This window comes from Cucurbita pepo, chromosome 12 (assembly GCF_057944985.1).
Source record: "Cucurbita pepo subsp. pepo isolate OVF chromosome 12, ASM5794498v1, whole genome shotgun sequence".
NCBI lineage: Eukaryota > Viridiplantae > Streptophyta > Magnoliopsida > Cucurbitales > Cucurbitaceae > Cucurbita > Cucurbita pepo.
Genome location: NC_141809.1, coordinates 12,258,689 through 12,281,406, shown reverse-complemented (window position 1 = coordinate 12,281,406; position 22,718 = coordinate 12,258,689). Strand labels below are relative to the sequence as shown.

Sequence of the window (22,718 nt, the reverse complement as noted above, 5' to 3'; positions counted from 1 at the left end):
TTGAACAAGAGGAATGAAAAGAAGAGCTTATTCGTATTCAACAAGGGACGACCCAGCTGCCCAGATCTGCATCGGCAAGTGGTGTGATAGCGATTTGAACGATGAGACAAGAAATGCCGTAATTGGGTCTAAGAAACTTATACTAAAGTAAACAATAGCTCTAGTTGGCACCGAAGCCAAGGGAAAGCATTTGAACAAGAGGAATGAAAAAGAAGAGCTTATTCGTATTCAACAGGGAACGACCCAGCTCCCAGATTTGCATCAGCAAGTGGTATGACAACGATTTGAACGTAACAACTCGAAAAAGCAGAGAACAAGCACATTTGCTTTCTCTTTTATATGACACGAGAGGACATTACAATCTCGGATCCTTATTATACTAGTCTCTCATTCTCTTATCTCGAGACATTATGTAACAGCACAAGCCCACCATTAGTAGATATTGTTCTCTTTGGGTTTTCCCTTCTCGATTTTCCCTCACTATTTTAAAACACGTCCACTAGAGAGAAGTTTCCACACCTTTATAAGGAATGTTTCGTTCCCTTCTCCAACCGATGTGGGATCTCACAGATCGTATGGCTAACATTTATGAGCTCGAAACTGAATTTAGCTAAATGGGTCGGTCCAATATCCCGTAAGAACTTCTCGAATTCCGGTAAGTTTAAACAAGTCATGCAATCATAGTAGAATGATAGGATATGTGGTGATGAAGGGGTTTAGATTAAACAAAGGTGGAGAACATAAGACAGAGAGAGATCCAATAGCAAGCCAAAAACGAAGCACAAAAGCATGTGCATAGCAATAAACTTGGGGTGATTCCCAAGAGCACGCCTTGGATTGAATCAAGGATACCACACCACTGACTTTGGCTCACATTTCCAAAGAGAATGTTTCAAAAGCATTGGTAATTACACTAAAAAAGGCTTCACCCCTTTCATCTTAATCATATTGTTATTATTACACACAAAAAGCTTAACCCTCATCAATCAATCAATCATCATTCAAAATGAGTACCCATTATTGTAACTCGTAATATCATTCCGTTTTCGATTGATATCACTTTCTACTATGAGCGAGTACGAGTATGAGTACGAGTACGAGCGAAGAGAAGTGTTATAGCATTGAAATAACTAAATTTACCATAACCCATCAACTTAACTTTTTGCGTTCATTTTGATCATAGTACTAGGAAATGAAATCCTGGAATGACACAGTATATCTGTGAGTTAATAAGCTTGACTTAGCAAAAGAAGTTATTAACCTAGAGAAAGTTTACGAGATCGGTTGTGCTTTCTCCACTATGTTATTTTCACAAACCATAAGTGCTTAAGGTTCCTCTATTCAAAAGCTCTCTCCCCTCAAGTTGTTCTTCCGCTTTCGACATATTTTGATCGTGGGTCATTTCCAATAATATCTCGTTTTTTATCAGAAGCTTGTGATTTAGTTTTTGATACAATGAATAAAACAACGGATTCAGCTGCAACAAGGGCTCAGTGTCATTATGTTAACAAAAAAACGATTCGAGGGGTGTTAACAAATTGGTCTAATACATAAACGAGACTTCCTAAGTTCAAGGAGTTGAGAACGAACGGGGAGTCGGTGAATTTATTGATTGAAACATGAAGCAAGAAATTTGAGCTACATCAGTTGATCATAAGGATTTTGGAGTGAGAAATTATTATGGGAGGAAGATGATGAAGAAGTTTGTATCGGAAAAGATGGGTTAAAAGAGAAAGCTATGGTATTTGATGGGCAATTCAAAGATTCAATCTTTTGCCCAAGATTTTCCAATGCTTTGATCTGAGACTTCAAGAACTTGAGATAATTTGCTGCTTCATCAAGCATTGATGCAGTATCCATTTTGCTTCCACCAGGAACAATCCTTTGTAAAACTCTTATTCTTTCACTGATTCTCTCTCTCCTTTGCCTTGCTGCTACTGTTTGTGGGTCTGTTGAAATCCTCACGTTCTTCCTTTTGGGCTTTTCTATGGCTTCTAACCCCAAATTCACTGGCCTGAAAGCTGCTGCTCTGTATATCATCTCCTTCATTTGTGCTATAGCTTCTGGGTCAGGTTCTTGATCAATACATGATGATCCTGATGAACATGATTGTTGAAAGTTGATGTTTGATGAATTTGGTGGCTTTTCTGATCTGGGTTTCTTTTGTTTTGGCAGATTTTGATCTGTTATGATCTTAAAACCTTCGCTGTTTGAAGTTGAATCAGATAAAGTTATGATGTTGTTTGAGAAAACAGAGTACTCTGTTGGTTTGATATGAGTTTGATCATGGCTTCTCTTTGAAGATGGTGCAGCATTGCCTCCAAAGTTCCATAAATTTGTGTAATCTGATAGCATCATTGATACTGATCCATCATCTTCAATTGATGTGTCTGTGTTGCTGTTTGTAGCTGAAAGTAAGCAGTCCAACGACTCGAGAGAGCATGTCGCTGCTGTTGCCGCTGTCGCCGTCGCTGTTTTATCGCCGTTGAAGCTTGGGAGGAGCTGTGTTTCAAGTCCAACAACATCCATGTTGCTAGTTGGGAGATCTTGAACTGAGTTGAAGAAGTTGAGAGAATTTGAATTATTTGACATCATGAATCTTTGTTCATGTCCTTGTTGGAAATTGCTCCAAAACGACGACGACGACGGCGGTGGCGTGTTCGTTGTAGCTCTTGATCCGTACCCATCCCAGCTCAAATGATCCATTTTCAGCTCAAATCCTTGAAATATCGTCTCTTGTTTCTTGTTTCTCGTTTCGATGAAGCTTAACGATAACCGAACTTACCGAACCGATGACGAAAGACGAAAAGGATTGATGTGCTTCAAGTTGCAAACTTTTCTTCAGCTGTTTGAACTCTTTTTGGTCATTCTGGCACGACACTAACCAACTCTTTCCTAATTTGGAAAAACTGCGACCAACAGGAACAAAATAGCCATTGTTTATGTCAGTTTTTTGGCGACTAACATTTTGTCAACCATTGGAAAATCAAACAAAAAATCCAAAAGAGAAAGGTCAAACATTCATGCAATGAGGAAACGTATAAAACAAGTAAGAACAGGGACAAGAACATGAAAAAGAACACGAACACGAATTCACGAATGAGAATACAAACACAAACACGTACAAGAACAAGAACAGGAACAAGAACACGAAGATGAATTCGAGAATAAGAACACAAACAGTGACGGGAACAAAAACAACGACAAGAACAAGAACACGAATTCAAGAATAAGAACACGAACACGAACAGTAACAAGAACAAGAAAACCAACAAGAGCAAGAACAAGAACAAAAACAAGAACACGAACACGAATTCACGAATAAGAACACGAACACGAACAAGAACACAAACACGAAGAACAGGAACAAGCACAAGAACAGGAACAAGAACACGAATAAGCACAAGAACAGGAACAGGAACAGGAACAAGAACACGAACACGAATAAGCACAAGAACAGGAACAGGAACAGGAACAAGAACACGAACAAGAACACGAAGTTATCAGAGAAAGTTCTGTTCTTGTACCTTGAAATGGCAATGGAGAAAGAAGTACAACAAACGCTGTTTTTTCCTCAAAAAGAACAGAAGAAAGCCATAGTTTTTATAGATGGGAATGAAAAGGTAGCTGTCCAAAAAGACAATAAAATATACATAACAAAAACAGTTGACAGAAAGAAAAATATAATGCGTTTGAAAAAGATAAGCTTTTGTGTTTGTCAGTTTGGTGGGGAAGAAAGAGGTTTCAGTGAAGCATAAGTATGTTGGAGAATGAAAACTTCCCCATTTTTTAATGCATTTTTTTGGTGGCTTATTCAAGTGGGGATCATAGCTCATCTCTACCTCTGCCCCTCACCCTCACCCTCACCCTCCTTTTTGGTTGCTCACATATATATATATATATACCATACCAATGCCATGCGCACTAAAAAGCCTATAACTTTCTGTAAAAACTCCCATTTTCACACCCCAAAAGCATCTTTCACTTAATCATATCTTTAATCATGGCTTTACAAAATTCTCCAATGATTCCTTAATTATTGAACAAAACAGCTGAAAAGTTTGAGGTTATCATAAGAACACTTAGAACAGGAGCTCAAAAAAACAAAAGAACTGGAAAGGGATCCTTATCTGTTTATCCATAACCTTATCTGGTTTATCTATGAAATGGAAACAAATTGGATGAATCTAGAGTTGGCCCAGAAAATTGATGCTTCTCTTTCATTTTGTTTTGGAGATGTCAATAGCATCATAATGGGTAATGGGGTTGGCCTTGGCTTTATGAACGTTGGTGTGCCAAGATTTGAATGTGATATCAGAAACATTGTATGTGTAGCAGATGAACCATTTGAATGTGATATCATTTTTTGATGATGATTATGGTGGTAGCTAAGAAGATTTGGCTTTGTTATTGCTTAAATAATAGAGAGAGAGAGACTGAGATTTGAGTTGTGAGTTGTGAGGTGAGAGAACCCACATGCTCCCCATTATCAGTGAGCTCATTTAATAGGCTGTGTTTTGGTGAAACATCTCTCTGTCATTTGTAACGGTGATACATAACGAGTCATGGCAGAGGGTTTGGACTATTACAAATGATATAAGAGCCAGACACCGAACGGTATGCTAACGAGGACAACGTTGGGCCTCTAAGGGGGTGGATTGTGAGATTCCACGTCGATTGGTGTTGAGAATTGTTGGAAGTAAGTCCCGCATTGGCTAGTTTAGGGAATGATCGTGGGTTTATAAGTAAATGAATACATCTACATTGGTACGAGGTCTTTTGGGGAAAGCTTAAAGCAAAACCATGAGAGCTTATGCTCAAAGTGGACAATATCATACCATTATGGAGATCTGTGATTCCTAACATGTGAAAACCTCTCCTTTAAAACTGTGAGGTTGACGGATTTAGAACGATGTGTGTCGATGTTTAGGTCCTAATTTATGTTTTAAGTCCCAATCATAATTTCTTCAATTTGAATTCGAGCGAGTGGTTTATGAGTTAACGAGTCGAGTTATACCATGTTAGCTCTAAAACAACGTCAGACTTAGATCAGTGTGTCAGTGTCTATATCTCAATTTCGGTTTCAAGTCATTAGCTTCCAGTGTTCCGGTTACGCCCATGTCCGACATTCTAACAACGTTTCATCATACATTTATGAAAAGTCGATGATAATTATTGCAACTTTTAAAAAATATAAGTATTTTTCTTTTAAAAAGTTAGGACAAATATTATCATGTATGCAAGTAACACATAATGCACTGTCTCATCTCCAACATTTTTTTCTCTGCAACTTGTCTCGAACTTGGGATCATGCCTCACCCATTTCATAATTAAAATAAACAAATAAATAAATAAATAAAAATAATTAATTTTTATATCTAAATTAAAAATTTGTCTTATTCTTCATTATTGTGGGAAACAAAATAAAAAATAAAAATAATTTTACAGGTATGATTTTTTTTTTTTTAATATTATTGATTTAAATAATAATAATAATTTATTTTTAAATGGAAAAATAAAAATTGAGGAATTTTTAGAGGAAGGAATTAATTCCTACAAGTAGAAGTATGCTATAGAGCCACTTGTACTATGAGATTTGAGTTTAATAAAATAGAAGGTGAAGGCATATTTGTGTAATTACTCAAATACCCCTTCACATTTTTATTTTATTTTATTGCTCGTCGTCGGGCAAATTAATACAATAGTTTTAACCAACGAGACTACATGTGAGATTCCACGTCGGGAGAAAGAAAAGAAATCTCTCCCTTGCAGACCCGTTTACCGGTGAGCTTGGACTGTTCCACCACATCTAAACGAGAGTAGTACTGAATATATGAAGTTATTGTTAAGAATTATTTAAAATAATTCATAGTTACTGACTATACAAACAAAGTGTACTTTTTGGTACGAGTGTACACAGGTTGAGCTTGGAAAATTTTTGAATCAATTTGAAATTTCAGGTTAATTGGGTTCACAATCGAACTTTCTGTCTTAATGTTGGTTCGGTTGTTGGATCATTTTTTTATTATTTAAAAAGAATCCCACTTATCCATGTTACAAACGTTAACCCATTATTGACATCTGTTACAAACGTTAAATATTTTTATTTTTCATAATAATCTTAAAAGTAGGGTTCGATTATATTAGTTTCAGATTAGTCAAGTTGACCCGACAAAAAAAAATGTCAACTTATGAATCGATCAAAACTACAATCCAAATCGAAATAAAAATCTAATCCAACCATCATTTATTACTTAGGTTAGGTAGTCTAAGTTGATCGGGTTCTCGAGTCACATGAACATCCATATTTTAACTCGAAAAAAAACTCCATGTATTTAAACCATCGAGTATCAAAATCAGATTCCGAATATTGAACATAGGTCGGAGAGAATTTAAAAAACGAGAGAAGCATCTAAATTGTTTTGTTTTCTTTGTCTTTATTTAAAAATAAATAAATAAATAAATAAATAAGTTTGCCGTACCTTTGCCTAAGCAGGTAACATGTTAGTTTAATTTTTTAATATTTGGAATTTTTCTTAAATAAAAAATTCACAAATACATGAAAAATTATTCCATTAATCATATTAAATAAAAAAATTAGAGTGAGTTCAACGTGATTTTTTTTTTTATATTCAATTAAAAACCAATTTGAAAATTCATAGTATTTTATCATATTATTAAAAGGGTTTTGAAAAATTCTTAAAATATTTCGCTTAAAAAATTATATTCTAAATTAAAATATTAAATTTATTATCTTACGCGATATATGTGACAACCAATTAAATAAATAATATATGAATGAACTGAAATCACATCTGAACGAGGGTAATATTTTTTCACAACGAATTCGGTGACGATGTGATATGTGGAAATCACGGGAGTAAGATTTGGATTATCTTGTTGATCGAATATCTCAAGACAAGAACATTGTTTGAGATTCAAATCACTCCACGAGCAAGATCGATCATGTCTACCTTGAATGTTGATCAAATAACTCAAGACAAAAACACTTTATTGAGATTCAAATCACTCCACAAGTAAAATTGATCATGATCATGTCGAGTTTGAATGATTCTACATACAACCTAAACTACATAGAATTGCAAAGAAACTTAGTCATTGGCTAAAGAAAAGCACACATGCTTCTTTTACTATATTTTCCAAATCTACTTACAAATACAACATACATGGCTTTAGTCTAAAAAATGAAACTATTAAAGGCAGTATTAAAGGCAGTCCAAGAGTTGTTACATTCATGCTGAATGACCATAATTAGCCTTCATGTAAATGTAACCAGAGTAAATAAAGAGTCTTAAAATACAATAACTCTAAATTGTAACCCACCCAAAATTTATAACAATTAAACTTTATTCTTCTTCAACGTGGCATGAATTAAAATATCTTTTAATAATTTTGACAACCTTTTCTTCACATATTCGTTGAAGTATATTGTATGATTGATGTCTTTTGGTTCATATCACGATGTATGCTTCATTTACTGCAATTTTATGCTGAAGAATTTGTGTTGGTCTGTGGAAGGAGTAGACAGCGTGTCTAATAAAATTTTAAATTCTAAGAAAATATTAGATAATTTTACAAAAAAAAAAAAAAAAAAAAAAAAAAAACTTTATAAATTATATAAAATTGAAAATATATATTAAAAAAAAAAAATTGTTGAAAGTACAATATAAATAAATTTAGTGGGACCATGTGAAATGTAGTCGGTTCTATTGTAATATGAATATGGGTCCACTTTTATCTCATTGATCATCATGCAAATCTGACCGTTGATTCTTGAATTATGATGGAAAAAAGGGCAAATCAAGGCCCTTAATTCAGTTACATTGCATTTCGCCTCTTCTTTTTCTCTTTCTTCATTCCCCTCAATTGGTCCCCCACACACATATCCTTGTCAATTCCATTATTACGGCTCACACGTGAACGCTACGATTCTTTTACACGTGGCATCTTCTCATTGGTATGTCCCTGATAACATTGTCTCACGTGGAAAATCGTAACAGCAAAGCCTTCACCCCCCCCTCTGTGGACCCCACTTTCACCCTTTTATTTCAAAAATTCCAATCTGTCTTTTAAATTAACATTATCTTTGTTTCTTTTTTTTTGTCATTTTCTTTCTTGTCCTCATCCTTTCAAAATATTGTACTCTTCCTCAACACAACACGTCTTATTCCCGTTCGAGCATTTCGAGCGTTGAGTTGAATTATGAAGTTCGGTTGAGGTAATAAGTTAATTTGTGGGTCGTTTAGTGCTTAGGTGTTGAGTTACGTTGAGTTCTGAAGTCGGAGTTTAACATGTCAGTGTTTGAGGATATCCTCAGTTGCGTAGTATTCTGGAGTCAAATTATAAATCAGTGTTTACGACAATGTTAAAATATATTAATATGTTACAATTTTCGCTAGTTGTTTTATATTGAAGTCAATAATTATAAATTGATTTGTGTTTGTTTGTGAACTTTTAATATATATGAAGTAAGATTCTATCTGAATAATTATAAATTGTAAAAAATTTGACAACCTAACCCAAACCCAACTCGAAAACAGAGGGTTGGGTTGTTGAAAAGTTTCGAGTTGGGTTGGGTTACCAATCTAACCAACCCGAACTTTTGGATTGGGTCAAGAAAATTCCCAAACTCGACCCAACTCGGACCATGTACACCCCTAGTGTTATTAGTGTTTGAAATATTGAATTGTTGAAAGTATAATATATTGGTGTACGGGATGTTGAGATTAGTATTTGAGGTGCTTATGAAGTCCGAGTTTAATAAATTAGTGTTCGGGGTTGAGTTACTTAGCAAAACAAACAACTCCATCCAACCCATTTGGTGCCCCGAACAATCCCAAGAATTTAAAAAAAAAAATAAAAAATTAGGTAAATTGAGAATCAAATATATCAGAGTAATTTATGAATTTTCCTAAAATTAGTTTGAGTGTAACCAAACTAATTTGAAATTATTGTTATTTAAAAAATATTTTTATACTTATTTTAATATATATATATATATATATTTTAAAACTAAAAAAAAAAATTAAAAAATTAAAAAATAATTGTATGTCTTGTCGGAGGAGGAGAAGGCTGGCGGGCTCCTTGGCCCAAATCCAGAAGTCGTAGAGCCCAATAGATAAATTGGGCTTCAAGAAATGGGCCAGTTAAGAAATAAAGTGTAGGCCCAATGTCGTTGACATTGGTAAGCGGTGAACGACTTGTCGTCAGCTCGGCCGACAGGTAGGACGTGTCGGATGGATTGAGTTACGCCAAAAAGAAACAAACTTATTTTAATGGCTTAGCTTTGGCCACATAATAAATGGGATCACGTGTGATTATAATATTGATTTACACAGAAATCAAAGGGAAAGAAGAGATCTTTTTTTGTTTTTTCTTTTTAATTTTTAATTTATATAAAATAATAATAATAAATAATAATAAAAAAATAAAAAAATAAAAAAGAGATCTTTGTGGTCAAATAAACAATTCTCAGACCGTACAATATCCAAATCCCTTTCTTCTGTCTGTTTGAATCATGAATATAACCGGAAAAAGAAAGAGAGAGACGATTTTTTTAACGGATTTTTCGTTAAAAAGATTGGGCTAAAAACATGAGGTTCCAAGGTGAACAGCGTAGCCAAAATACTGCCCACCCCCATGTGGTAGACACACTGAGGTGCCCCCACAATCTAAAAAAAATTTCAAATTTGGGTCTTCGAATCTAACGCTCCTACATTACTGATAGCAGACATTGTCGGTTTTTGCATGTATTACTGTTAGTCTTAGAAGGAAAAGCCTAAAGAGGATTATATCTACTAATTGTGTGCTTGGACGGTTAGAAATGATATCAGGGCTGGATACTGGACAGTGTGCCAATAGGATGTTGGACCCAGGAAGGTAGAGTTTGAGATCCCACATTGGTTAATTGGACTCACCTGTTACAAATGGTGAGGGTTTAGGAGTTGGGTTTGGAGTGGGTGGGGTAGCTAATGAGAGAAACTGGAGAATGAGGGTTGTTTGTGTTCAGGGGTTAGGCCCTTTTGCCTAAAAGTAGTTCTCATTCTATCCGGTTTCCCACCTGGTTCCCACCTTAGGCTCAAATCTTGAGTTGTCTTCGTTTTATTCCTTCTCTTTCTCTCCTTTTACTTTTACTTTTCTTGCTTTCTTTTCCTTCTTGTGGGTTGATGGGATCCTCCGTAGTGCAAATCCAAGGTAACCCTATTCTTTCACAGAATCCATTTTTCCCAATATATATTCTTTCTCTTCTTTCCCCTTTTCTCCCTCTTTCTTCTCCCTTCTTATATTTAACTCTGGACTTGTTTTTACCTCCCTTTTGCGTTCCATGTATGGTTTCCTTGCTGCTTCTGTCTCATGTCTTCTTCTTCTTCTTCACCTACTTTCATTGCATAGCTGGCCTAATTCTCTACTTGCCCCTTTTGAGTGTGTGATTTTCTGGTTCTTCTCTGCATTTTTGTGCTTGTTTCTCTCTACTCTTTGGATTTTTGGGTGTTGCTACACAGTATTTGGCTCTCTGTCCCTTGTTTTTTCATGTGTTCTTCCTGTTTTTTCATGAATTTCAGCCAGAAGATTTGTTCATTTGAGGTGGGCTGATGATGGGTACCTGCCAAATGTGAATCCCTCACCAGATTTAATGTTTTTCCTTCCTGGGTTGGCAGAATTTTGTGATTTGATGGTTGGTTTTAGATAAAATTTGGTGGAATCTTCAAACATTTTTCCCTCAAAAGGTTGCGATCGTGTTCTTGTAAAAGTGTTTAGTATTTTGCACAACTGGTGAAGGAAATTGATGGGGTTTTTGAAATGAAAATCCCTTGTTTTAACACAGAAAATCATGGAATTGGGTTCATCTGGTGAGAGGATGAGAGGGGAAAAGGATGAAGAAAAAGTGTTGAGTCCTATGTTCCCCAGGCTTCATGTCAATGACACAGAGAAAGGAGGCCCAAGAGCCCCTCCAAGGAATAAAATGGCTCTCTATGAGCAGCTTACCATTCCTACGCAAAGATTTTCCTCTGGATCAGCTTCCGCCACTCCTCTTCCAAGCAGCACTCCGGCTCCCTTGACATCGTCGAGTCACGTAAGCTTTGTAGATTACTGCAATTATTCATTGATTCGCTTGTTTATGAATGCATATGTGCTCGTCTTTTCGGTCTTTCAGTATCGACCTTGATGTTTTCGTTGTCTTCTTAGTTACTCAACCTGAAACCACATATGCATATAAGGTGTTTGATGAAAATACCCTGAGAATCGGTAATAGAAAATCACTTACAGTTTGATTGGGATAGAGCCATTTTGGAATGGACTTCCTTCCTAAGAGGCAAACACAGCTTAGAATTAGCCACTATGTTCAGTTTGAAGCTTCACTGCTTTGTAATAATTACCAACTTCAGGGGCTTAAAAGGTGTTTGTCTTGTGTGCACAAGTTTATTCGTTGATTCGCATGTTTATGAATGTATATGTGCTTGTCTTTTTCGGTCTTTCAGTATCGAACTTGATGTTTTCATTGTCCTCTTAGTTACTAAACCTGAAATCACATATGCATATAAAGTGTTTGATGAAAATACCCTGAGAATCAATAGTAGAAAATGACGTACAGTTTGATCGGGATAGAGCCATTTGGAACGGACTACCTTCCTAAGAGGCAAACACAGCTTAAACTTAGCCACTGGATTAAAGGGTGTTTGTCTTGTGTGCACAAGTTTACTCAATTTCTGCTATTGATTGCATGAACTTGCTTGCTCTGCAGTTTGCTGGCCAAAAAAGGGGCATTTTCTCAGCGTCCTCCAAGTGCTCTGTGCAACCTCATCAGGTTGAGAAACTTCACTCTTATTCTTCTAGAGGAGTTGTGCAAAGTAACGAGGCAAAGTTGCTAAAGACAAGTCTGGTAGCAACGGGATCATTGTCATCAAATCCACAGCGCAATTCAGTCACAAAGATTAAAGTTTCGAATCTCAAGAACTTTTCTTCGACGGATGCTAGAGAAAAGGATGACGAGTTCAGTATTCCTGCCTCGGACCAGCCTATAACTGGTGTGCACAATCATGATAGGGAAAGGATGTCAAGCAGGAGTATGAGCTCTTCAGCACAAATTGGAATTGCTTGTGAACCACAGGCCAATATTGCTGTCACTAATTTTACTTCTAGAAAATATGTGGGGAATGAAGGTGCGGAGAATCCAAATTTGACGAAGGCTACTCGGGATCCTGTGGAGAGACCTGTATTGATCGCTTCAGCCACTGGTAAGCCTTTGTTAGAGGTGAAGGCTTGCCCTTCAACAAAGTATAAGGACTCTGAGAAGACAAAGCTACCTCATCCATCCATGGTTAAAGAAAACTGGACTTCAGTCAGCAATTCAAACAGACTTTTCGATGCAAACGTGAGGGTATTTGTAGAAAGTTTGACTGAGCGGAACTCTGAAGTTGCCCAAGACAAGGTGGGGTGCACCCAAGTTACCGGTTTGGAAAAGTTATCCATGGTGATTAGAGAACCATGTTCGTTGTTGTCGCCTAGAGTTAGCGATAGAAATTTCGAAAACCTCGATAACCGCAACAGGACGAATGAGTTCGAGAAGTTCTCTACTGTGCATTTGAGAGACGTAGAACAAAAAGACAATGCTTCAGATGCTTCCTTAGTCGATTCAACTACAGCTCCAAATATGTCACCTGATGTCATCGTGGGGTTGATTGGCGAAAAACAATTCTGGAAGGCTAGAAAAGCGATTGTTCAGTGAGTATTCTTTTTTGCCTAAACCTTGTTGTTGATACATCGCTGATATTGTGCTACTAAGTAATATACCATGTCAAACTTTATGGTAGAATAGAAAAGCCATCTAGTAGTTATACCCTTACTATTGAGGATCCTTGACTACTATACTTCTGTTTGTCACATCATGTCATCGAGCCTACCAATTCTTAAGTTGAGTTACTTCACCTGTGTCGTTTTCTGATTGGAACAAATGTCATTATGACCCGCTTATATGATATGTGAGATCCCACAATAATTGGGGAGGAGAACGAAACCTTCTTTATAAGGGTGTAGAAACCTCTCGCTAGCAAATGCGTTTTAAAAACCATAAGGGAAAGCCCAAAGAATTATCATCCGTTAGCGATGGGCTTGGGGCCGTTACATGATATGTACTGTTAATCCTTGATGCTCTTCTTTAGAGTTCATTTATCAAGTAACCTTCTCTTTTCAAGCTGCAGGCATTACCATTAAATGATCCTTAAATTGGTCAGACCACTTAGAATCTCCTTTGTCATTACAGTTCCTTGTATATTTGACATATTCTTCTCATTCAAGTGTGTTATCTTTTGGGTTGGATTTTCATTGATCTCTTATTCCCACCTTTTTCCAACTGTTTTCAGTCAGCAAAGGATCTTTGCAGTACAGGTGTTCGAGTTGCATAGACTGATAGAGGTACACCATCATTTGGCTTCGGTCGTTACTTGAACTCTAGTCGTTGTATTCATATCTCGTGCTCCTTTAGTTTAAATGGTTTACTGCTTGAATTTAACATAGGTTCAAAAACTCATTGCTGGATCACCACACATCTTACTTGAAGACTACTTAGAGAAACCATTATCAACTCTATCTGCTGTTAAGAACAAGCTAACTGAGTGTGCTCAACAACCGGTTTCAAAAAGCACCATGGTGAAGGACCATCATCAAAAGCCCAATCTCATTCTCAGCAGCAAATGTGCAGATAAGAATCCTGTTGCTAAGCTTCCCTTACCTTCTTTCAACAAGGACAACAGTAAACTTGCCCCTACTCAACAAACAAGCTACGAGCTTCGTGTAAAAGACACGCCACAAACTCCCACAGATGCTGCTCCAAAATCAGATCCCTGGTGTTTGAACCACCCTACACCAGGAAATCAATGGTTGGTTCCTGTCATGTCCCCTTCTGAAGGGCTTATTTACAAACCATATGGAGGTCCATGCCCTCCAAGTGCAGGATTCATGACACCAATGTATGGTAACTACGGAACAATGAGCCTAAATACAGGCAGTGGAGCTAGAGACTTTTACACTCCAGCTTATGCTGTTCCTGCTTCTCACCATCAAGGGTTTGGATATTTTCCTGGCACGATTCCATTGAACCAGACGTACTTTCCACCTTACGGTGTACCGGTAACTAATCAATCCATGTCAGGGTCAGCTCCAGGTGTACCGGTAACTAATCAATCCATGTCAGGGTCAGCTCCAGATCAAATGAGTCTTTTTGATAAAGCCAAGTCTAAAGAACAGGAAAACCAGATATCAACTAGGGACATCAACTACTTGACACATCAAGAGAACTCATGTGAAATGCCGAGCCAAACAAGCCATTCGATGCCATTTCAGGTTCGGAAATTTCATCGATCAAAGGGAAGTGAGTTGTTGGGAAGTACAGCTAGTAGCCCCTCTGAGAGAGGTGATGGAGATGTGCTTCCTCTTTTTCCTACTGAGCCACCAGCAGTTGAGGAGTCCAGTCCAAATGTAGAAATCAGTGAGAACAAATCAAGGGCAATTAAGGTTGTACCTCACCATCCTAAAACTGCAACTGAATCAGCAGCTAGGATATTTCAGTTAATACAAGAAGAAAGAAACCAACTATGATGTATCTTAAAATTATATTTGTAGAAATCAACTTTTACCCACTCCATTTTGCTTGACAACAGAGGATTTCAGCTCCTCATAGCTGATGAAGTTCATTTGGGAAGTGACATCCACAGAGTTGTCAATATTCTTACTGAGATGTAAGAAAAATGTGTCTGTAATCACGTTTTTCTGGCTTATGAAAATGTGAATAGATTTCTGAAAGATATAAAGCAAACTCCTTTTTGCTGGGACGATTTCTCACTCCTAGCCTGAATCACCGACATGTAAAATGACAGCTTTAATTGCCTTCAGCTATTCCAACTTTAATATAAAGAATACAAGATAATACAGATTGCTTTAACGAATGACTTATTTGTTATATAATCCGTAGCAACTACAAGCTCATAAACCACTTTCTCTTGCTCTGCTATGAGATTTGAATACAAATACCGAGTACATGTTTCTAGAATTCCCTCTCTTCATTAACTAGGAATACATGAAACGAGAAGGCTTGCATTTGAGTAACAATCATGATCCCATTTGGGAATCAGGTGTGAGTTCTAGTAGGCAGACACATTCAATATGAGGAGTGTGGGGGAACATATCTACTGGCTGTACGCTCTTCAGTGTATAACAGCCTTTTATGCCTTTCTCCTCCTGCGCAGAATATCTCAACAGTTCAAATGACTGGGTATGAAGAGAATTGTTAAACTAGTACTAGTAGGAATAAGCTTGGACATACCACACCATGGCAGAGATAATCGAGATCGCGAGCACAAGTTGCTGGATTACATGATACATAAACTATGCGAGGTGCCTTGATCTTGAGAAGAAATTTAATCAACTTCATGTGCATACCAGGACGGTTTGGATCTGCATCATTTGTGGACTTGCAGTTCAGAAAAGATGAAAGATCAAAAGCAGAGTGTCTACTCATTTTAAACTAAAGGAAAATGAAGTTTCTGACCCGAAATGATGATATCGGGCTTGGGAAAATTGTCGCCAAAACTTTCGTCAATTTTATTCAGATCCCCTTGAACAAATGTGGCATTACAGATACTATTCAGTTTGGCATTCAAACAAGCATCTTTGATGGCCTGAGCAACCACTTCATAGCCATAAACATGTCTAGCCCTGAAAGCAGGAGTTGCAAAGCACGCCATTATTACACAGGTCCACACGATAAAAGAATCAATCAAAACAAATTACCTTTTAGCAAGTGTAAGACCAATAGTACCAGTCCCACAAAACAAGTCGAGAACAATTTCTGAACCATCTCCTTTAAGACCAGCACACTCTTCAATCAGCCTATACAAAACCTCTGCCTAAACAAATTTTGGTCAGTGTCTTGGATAGGATCATCATACTCGAGATGAGCTAGTCGATGGAATAAATTGCTGTATACCTGACAAGTGTTTGTTTGAAAGAAAGAATTCGCTGATATTTGGAATGTCAGACCTCGTAGGTTCTCTGTGATGGTGGATTTCCCATATAAAACATGTTCCACCTCTCCAACAGAAGTGTTACCAACAGAGGAATTTATATTATTTACAACGCTAACCTACATTGTCAAATCCACCATTGGATAAATCGGTAATCTAAATCTAAGTATATGATGCTGGAAACAGGTGAGCAAAAATGAAGCAACTAGCCAGCGCGTAAGAAATAAAATTTGCCAACAATTCAGAAGGGTAGTTGAGCGCCATAATTTCATGTAGCTGGAAATTTTTTATGCTATGTGGCCTTCTAAAAACATCGGTAACAATAATATAAATCTTTGCTACAACTTATTATGCCACAAATTCTGGCCTCGTAAAGTAGATAGTGATAGCAAAGATAGAAGCAAAAGAATTCACAACATAAGGGAAGATAACAAGGCCACTAGAGAGGCAAATTGAGCATAACTCAGCAGTAATTGACACATACTCCTTTCCTTGAGGTTGAAAGTTCAAATCCTCGTAACCTACATTTGTTGTATTAAAAGAAAAAAAAAAAAAAAAAAAAAAAAAAAAAAAAAAAAAAAAAAAAAAAAAAAGACAAGAAAAGAAACAAGACCACTAGAAAGTAAACTACCCATAGAAACAACCTAAGATTATGTACCACAGGCCAACCTATGGGGAATCATCATCAAAAAAATCTTAAGATACTTTTGGAACAGACGAACTATGGCAACAAAGAAAAATAGAATACATGAATCAGACTAGATCCTGAAGAGGAATATCACATGGTCACGTCTGAGAAGAATTGCAGTAACGTATTAAAAAACTAACCACTTCAGGAATATCTGAAATTTTCTCAACTAGGGGCATCAGCAGCTCAGGCTTGTAGCATGAGGTCACAAAGTTAACCATAAGTTCAGGCAAACCAGTCTTTACATCCCTGGAAGACAATTTGCTTAAGCAGTTAATTTAAGAGGAAATCCAATTTAGAAATTCATTAATTTTCTCCGGCAGAAAATAACTATCTTAGGATTCAAGAATTGACTAGGACAAAAACAACTGTGTTCATCACAGGTATGATAAAAGATGCCTAAGTGTTAACCTAAAAGCGATTTGTAGCATATCTTGTGATTCTTTCTTTAACCATTTTTTTCCCTTGATGAAGGAATCGGCTCTAATTGAGAAAAATGATTGAATACAAAAAGGCAATTTTTTTTCTAGAGAAAATGTCCAACCACAAAACAAAAACAAAAACAAACTGCAAATATGTCATTGCCAACGATTCTACCAGTACTCATACAGCTTCTACTTCTTTCTCTGCTAATTGCACTCTTTAAAGAAAGCCTATAGGCACAGATACACAATGGCATTCTTGCTCGGAATCTAAGCAAGATAAACTTTTCTCATGTTAATGACATGTTTGATATGCTACAAATGCAAGCATGTATGAGACCTAGCAAGTTTAGAAGACAGAATAAAAGGATATATATTTTTCTTATACAAGTCTCAATACCTTCCCGTCCGCAGCATCAAATGCTTTAAGAATCCTTTGTGAGAATGCACATCATAAGGAGACAAACCCAGTAGAGGATCCCTCCAACATTCTTGTATGGATGCAAGAACCTATTTGAAAAAAGCAAGTCCATGAAGAAGCAGTAAAGTAATTTCCACGCGCCAATCTAATGTGAAGCCACAATTTGCACCAGTTCAGACATTGGTACAAACAACAAAAGAAAAGTTCAAAATTGTTAAAGAATACAAAGTGAACTTGATGATATAGAAGTTTCAACTAATTTAGTTGAAGAACTTTTCTAAGCATGGACACAGATTCGCCTGCTAAGAATTAATTAATCTTTTTCTTCTTTTGGACATGGCTCTTGAAAAAAGTTAATCTAAAATGTACGAAATATAGAGATTCCTTAAACACTCAAATCCTTATTTATCAATCATTCCTAACGTATTAGGATGACACCTTCTTCCTCTAGTTATTGTCAACTAAACCCTTCTATATCTTTCAAAATTTTCAAATATTGTTAATTGACTTAAATAAATTAGTATTTATAATGAAGTACTAATATATCAATATACACATATATGTTCTATAAAAAGGAAAAGGAAAAGAAAAAGTGTCTTCAGCATGTCTGTGTCCCGCTTTATTAGAAATTAATATGTAGCTATATCCATGTCATGTCTCGTAACTAACCAATCATAATAAGTGTTTCAAAATTAAAATCCTAGAATTTTTTTTTACTGTGAACAAGAATTTCTCAGTCATTTGTAAAAGAATAGTATGCACCATGAGAACACTGAAATCAAATAATAGCAACTTACGGATAGAATATATCCATGTACCCTTCTTTCTTTTTTTTTTTTTTTTTTTGGTAACATGAGTCAAATTACTTTTCATTTCATGTATCCATTCGTTTGCACCATGAGAAATGTGTTTCTGAATAGATACCACAACCGGTATATAGATCAGCCAGTGTACTTAATGATGAATACCTGATTGGCAGGTCCACTTTGCAATAAACATTTGTCAATGTTTAGAACCTTATCAAAAAATCCGGGAGCATGTAGTCCGAGAGCATTGATCTCATCGCCTTCCTGTTTTTCTATGAATACATCCTTTGGTAGCCATCTTTTAGAACCAAACGAGAATTCCATCTGCAGAAATATGGAAGAAAAACCCCAAGTTCCTTAATCATTCTTCCTTTTTTTTTTTTTTAATCGACCATTGACATGGTGGACAATGAACAAATAGATCAACATGGACTACAGAACTTCAGGTAGAAGATATGTAAATCATCCGAATTGATATAGAAGACAATAAATGCAGCCTCATATGCCGTTATTTCATCTAGTAGGGCAGTAGAGTAAAGATTAAATAGCTAATGTCGTTATCTTTAGCTACCAATAATATTTGGTACATCATTCTGTGACAAAGATCTTGATTTCTGACATTGATAGCAAAGATTTAAATAGCTAAAGTTGCTCATATTTGGCTACTAATAATGTTTGGTACATCATTCTGTGACAAAGAACTTGACTTCTGACATAGGTGGCAGAATCCTAACGTGGTTGTGTAGAAGACTATAAAGATCTCAAAATTGGGAAATGGTCTAATCTCCATCCAATCAGGCTCCACATCGAAGATATACACATGTAAATAATAAAATACCCTCAAATCAATCTCACTGATTTGCCTGATAGTTTGTGCTGGAATTTAGAGAAGAATGGGGTGTTTTCTACAAAATCTCTTTCTATTTCCTTATCTTCTGGAATGATTTGAACAACAAAGATCTCTATATATCCATATGGAAAGGAAAACACCACAAGAAGGTAAAGTTTTTTAAATGGGAATTAAGTCACACATGTCTAAACACTAGCCACAAGCTGAAAAGGGTTCCCCTTGGTTGTCCATCTCTCCACAATGCTGTATATTGTGCAAAAGTAACAGGGAAGCAAGCAACCATTCCTCTTTTGTTGCCAGCAAACCAGAACCTTCTGGGACATCATCCTACAGAAGTTTGGGTGGCATATTGCATTTCCTTTTGAAGCTAGGGACATTCTATCTCTTTTATTCAACGGCCACCTTTAAAGAAAGAAAAGAAGACCCTTTGGTTGAATTTCGTTCGAGCATTTTTATGGTCTAATAGGTTGGTTAAGCATGGAAATGACACGATACCGACTCGATGACATATCACTTTTTTAAAATCTAGGACAGAAACGGCAACTACGAGTTTATTAAAAATACATTTTTTTAAATATATATCATTTTTATACAATAAGGAAATTCAAAGTCAACCAGTTTATGCATTTATATGCTTAAAAAAATTAGTCTGATACATTTTTCTCTCAAATTTTATTATTTTTGTTATATATGTGTCTATTTAGCATACTTAACAAGTGTTTGATGCATGTTAATAAATGTTTGACCTACTTTTACTTTGCACAACTCGCGTCTAACACGTCTATTACACTAACAATTATTTACGTGTCCAATAAGTGTTGGAGTGTCCAAGTGTCAGACGCATGTCAAACATGGACATTAGCCAAACTAAAGTGTGTGTTTCTTAGCTAGTTGGAGAGTAACTCCTGCATGTTCTCATATAAGGAACAAGACACCCAATCTTTTGTTACATCTATTTTCTTTTTATCATTTAGTTGGTGTCAACTGAGCTCCCCCTTTTGTAACTATAGTTTATCTTCACTCAGGACCAATTGGAGATATTTTTTGTAATCCATTGGATGGATCATGTCTTTTTGTAATTTCATTTTATCAATGAAATTATAATGTTTCCTACATTTAAAAAATAAAATAAAGCAACCAAATGAACCACAGCTTGCTCACTAACCTTGTTCCTGTAGTGAAACTGGATTTCGCAAGGTACAATAGCCTTCAGGACACTATGGGATTCAAGTTCTTTCATAGAAAATTTTCCTACATGAGTCAACAACTCGTGAACTTGCTGTTCCTTAGATCTAACTTGAGCTTCATATGATAGATTTTGCGTTTTACATCCTCCACAGTAAGAAGCATACTCACAAGGGGCATCAACCAAGTCCCAATGAGGAGACAATGTCTCTAGCTTAGTCGCCTGCAGATATAGCAACAAATGATAAAATAATACTAATAAAGATATCTCAAAGCTATAGCATTATACTCTTGTAACTTTATCATCTTCCTAATGGAACTAAAGAGTCTACAAAAGATAAATGAGACGACCCTAGTTCGATGTTCTTTCCCCTTTTATTCTCATATCGCTTCTACTATTAGTCGGATTACCGATCTTGCTACATGAAGTACGATTTCACTCTTTTCCCAATAGAATAGCAGAATTTAAACAGGGAGCTATATACTTGAACAGGTCCTGGTGAACCAAAGAAATATACTAAGAACTCGGACTTGGCAATTCAGAGATTGAACGAGGCATCCATCTAGATCAAGATGACTATGGCATCAGCATGGAATTCGTCTTTTGGACGTGAATGAAGTTTAAGAACAGGTGCTAATCTAACATTTTATCAATTGTGCACCAAAATTGTTTAGTACTTAACCCTGCGAAAATGCATCTTCAGTGTACATATTCATCTTCCGGGAGTCAATTTTCTTAATCTCGCTATCACAATATAAATTCAAGCAGAGAAACAAGAATTCATTACTCAAATTAATCCTCCACCTCCTTCTACCCAAAAGAAAGAAATGAAACTGACCTCAGCGTAGTTCCCTTTTCTTCGAGTAACTCGCCCAACAAATCGCTCACCGGGAAGAACTCGGTCACACATGACAACAAATCCAGTATCAGCAACCTTACACAGACCCTTTCCCTTAAATGCCAACGATTCGCAAACCAATTCCAAGGTTTGGCCTCGTTTGGGAAAATACGGGTGGGATTGTTTGCTGAATCCATTGGAAGTCGGAGGTTCGTGCTGCTCGGCTCGTTTAGAATCATCGTGTGAAATAGTGGATGAAGGTGAGGCAGCAAGTGAAGTTGAGGTTCGGAGCTTGTGAAAGTGGAACTGAAACGAGCACCTTGTGGTGGAGAGGTGTCTGAATCCATGGCTAGAAATGGAAGCCATTCCGGCAGCCGGAGTTGGCGTCGAGCTTTACGGTGCCGTCAGTGAGCTTCAGAGCTGCCAATGGAGCAGGTTTTAGCGTACGTACAGGTATATCCTCTCCTTTTCTCGCTAAAGCCTAGAAGCTCATATATGCATTTGTAATATAATTGTAATTATATATTTAAATACGGTGATTTATGGCTAAATTTTGTAATTTTAAAAAGCCTTTATAAGTTTAAATGGAAATTAAAATTTGAAGAATTTCTAATAATCCAATCCTTAGTTTTAAAACTTTAATATTGCAATTTTTCAAAAAAAAAATATAGATATCTCCGAGAAAGCTCAGGTTTTTTCTTTTTTGAGAATTTATTTGCGTCTGTATGGTAAGTTATAGGCTTAAATACTCGTCTCAATATATAGTTTAATTTATATCGAGTCTAATGATTGTGAGTAGATTGAATTATTGACAAAAAAAAAAAAAAAAAAAAAAAAAAAAAAAAACTTTTGATGTAAAAAATTAATACATGCCACATAAAAAGGTTTATTATTAATAGTAAATGAAATTAATGTTAGATAAAATCAAACTTAGAGACTAAGGAAACTTATACAAGAATTACAATAATGAGTTAACGTATTAACTAATATACATTCTTAAGGTAATAGAAACATGAATGTCTACAATTAGACTAAAATATAAATTTGATAGTGTCAGGTTATTTATTTGATAATAAAAGCATATATTAAAAGAAATATATATATATATATATATATATATATATATATATATATATATATATATATATAATTAGGTTAAATTACAAATTTAGTTCTTAAAAATTGTATTCGTTTTTTAGTGCTTTTATTATATATATATATATATATATAATAAAAGCATATATCAATCATATATAAAATAAATTCTTAGCAAATAAATCCTCAATCATATATAAAATAATCTTAGCAAATTCAAATTTTTAAAAAATTAATCGATCTATTACCAAAAAAAAAAAAAAAAAAAAAAAAAAAAAAAAAAAAAAATCAGTAGATTCTGAAAATTTTGAACTTAGGGTTAATGCTAAATTTTCTAGCTTGATATCCGACCCTTGACCATTATTATAGGAG

At 35.8% G+C, this 22,718-nt stretch overlaps 3 protein-coding genes across 8 annotated transcripts; 1 reads left to right on the top strand and 2 right to left on the bottom strand.

Moving 5' to 3' along the window:
- Window positions 1–1,578: 1,578 nt before the first annotated feature.
- LOC111806622 (transcription factor bHLH87) lies at window positions 1,579–3,874 on the bottom strand. Its single transcript, XM_023691996.2, has 2 exons — window positions 3,528–3,874; window positions 1,579–2,909 (listed from the first exon to the last, which is right to left on the bottom strand). The coding sequence occupies exon 2, from the start codon at window positions 2,704–2,706 to the stop codon at window positions 1,639–1,641; it is 1,068 nt and encodes a 355-aa protein (XP_023547764.1). The 5' UTR covers window positions 2,707–2,909; window positions 3,528–3,874; the 3' UTR covers window positions 1,579–1,638.
- A 6,187-nt stretch (window positions 3,875–10,061) lies between these two features.
- On the top strand, window positions 10,062–14,875 carry LOC111806720 (ELF3-like protein 2). Of its 6 annotated transcripts, none has more exons than XM_023692155.2 (5): window positions 10,062–10,215; window positions 10,584–11,095; window positions 11,765–12,744; window positions 13,383–13,434; window positions 13,537–14,875. In XM_023692155.2, the coding sequence occupies exons 2-5, from the start codon at window positions 10,853–10,855 to the stop codon at window positions 14,614–14,616; spliced, it is 2,355 nt and encodes a 784-aa protein (XP_023547923.2). In that variant the 5' UTR covers window positions 10,062–10,215; window positions 10,584–10,852; the 3' UTR covers window positions 14,617–14,875. The 6 variants fall into 6 exon arrangements, with proteins under 6 accessions (XP_023547923.2, XP_086985094.1, XP_086985095.1 ...); XM_087128968.1 differs by having other exon boundaries at window positions 10,082–10,215; window positions 10,847–11,095; XM_087128969.1 differs by lacking the exon at window positions 10,062–10,215 and having other exon boundaries at window positions 10,234–11,095; window positions 13,537–14,182; window positions 14,225–14,875.
- A 75-nt stretch (window positions 14,876–14,950) lies between these two features.
- LOC111806721 (RNA methyltransferase family protein) lies at window positions 14,951–21,744 on the bottom strand. The gene is made up of 10 exons (XM_023692157.2): window positions 21,252–21,744; window positions 20,393–20,635; window positions 18,540–18,701; window positions 17,551–17,660; window positions 16,869–16,977; window positions 16,004–16,159; window positions 15,808–15,923; window positions 15,566–15,732; window positions 15,341–15,471; window positions 14,951–15,255 (listed from the first exon to the last, which is right to left on the bottom strand). The coding sequence occupies exons 1-10, from the start codon at window positions 21,615–21,617 to the stop codon at window positions 15,127–15,129; spliced, it is 1,689 nt and encodes a 562-aa protein (XP_023547925.2). The 5' UTR covers window positions 21,618–21,744; the 3' UTR covers window positions 14,951–15,126.
- Window positions 21,745–22,718: the final 974 nt, after the last annotated feature.

What these genes read in the sequence shown, in the direction of transcription:
- LOC111806720 (XM_023692155.2), top strand. Translation starts at nt 10,853, where the DNA reads ATGGAATTGGGTTCATCTGGTGAGAGGATGAGAGGGGAAAAGGATGAA. An exon ending in CCTTGACATCGTCGAGTCAC is followed by an intron (nt 11,096 to 11,764) that starts GTAAGCTTTGTA and finishes CTTGCTCTGCAG; the next exon opens with TTTGCTGGCCAAAAAAGGGG. An exon ending in AGTTGCATAGACTGATAGAG is followed by an intron (nt 13,435 to 13,536) that starts GTACACCATCAT and finishes AATTTAACATAG; the next exon opens with GTTCAAAAACTCATTGCTGG.
- LOC111806721 (XM_023692157.2), bottom strand. Translation starts at nt 21,617, where the DNA reads ATGGCTTCCATTTCTAGCCATGGATTCAGACACCTCTCCACCACAAGG. An exon ending in TTTCAGATATTCCTGAAGTG is followed by an intron (nt 16,160 to 16,868) that starts GTTAGTTTTTTA and finishes TTGACAATGTAG; the next exon opens with GTTAGCGTTGTAAATAATAT. An exon ending in GCCCGATATCATCATTTCGG is followed by an intron (nt 15,472 to 15,565) that starts GTCAGAAACTTC and finishes CAAATGATGCAG; the next exon opens with ATCCAAACCGTCCTGGTATG.
- LOC111806622 (XM_023691996.2), bottom strand. Translation starts at nt 2,706, where the DNA reads ATGGATCATTTGAGCTGGGATGGGTACGGATCAAGAGCTACAACGAAC.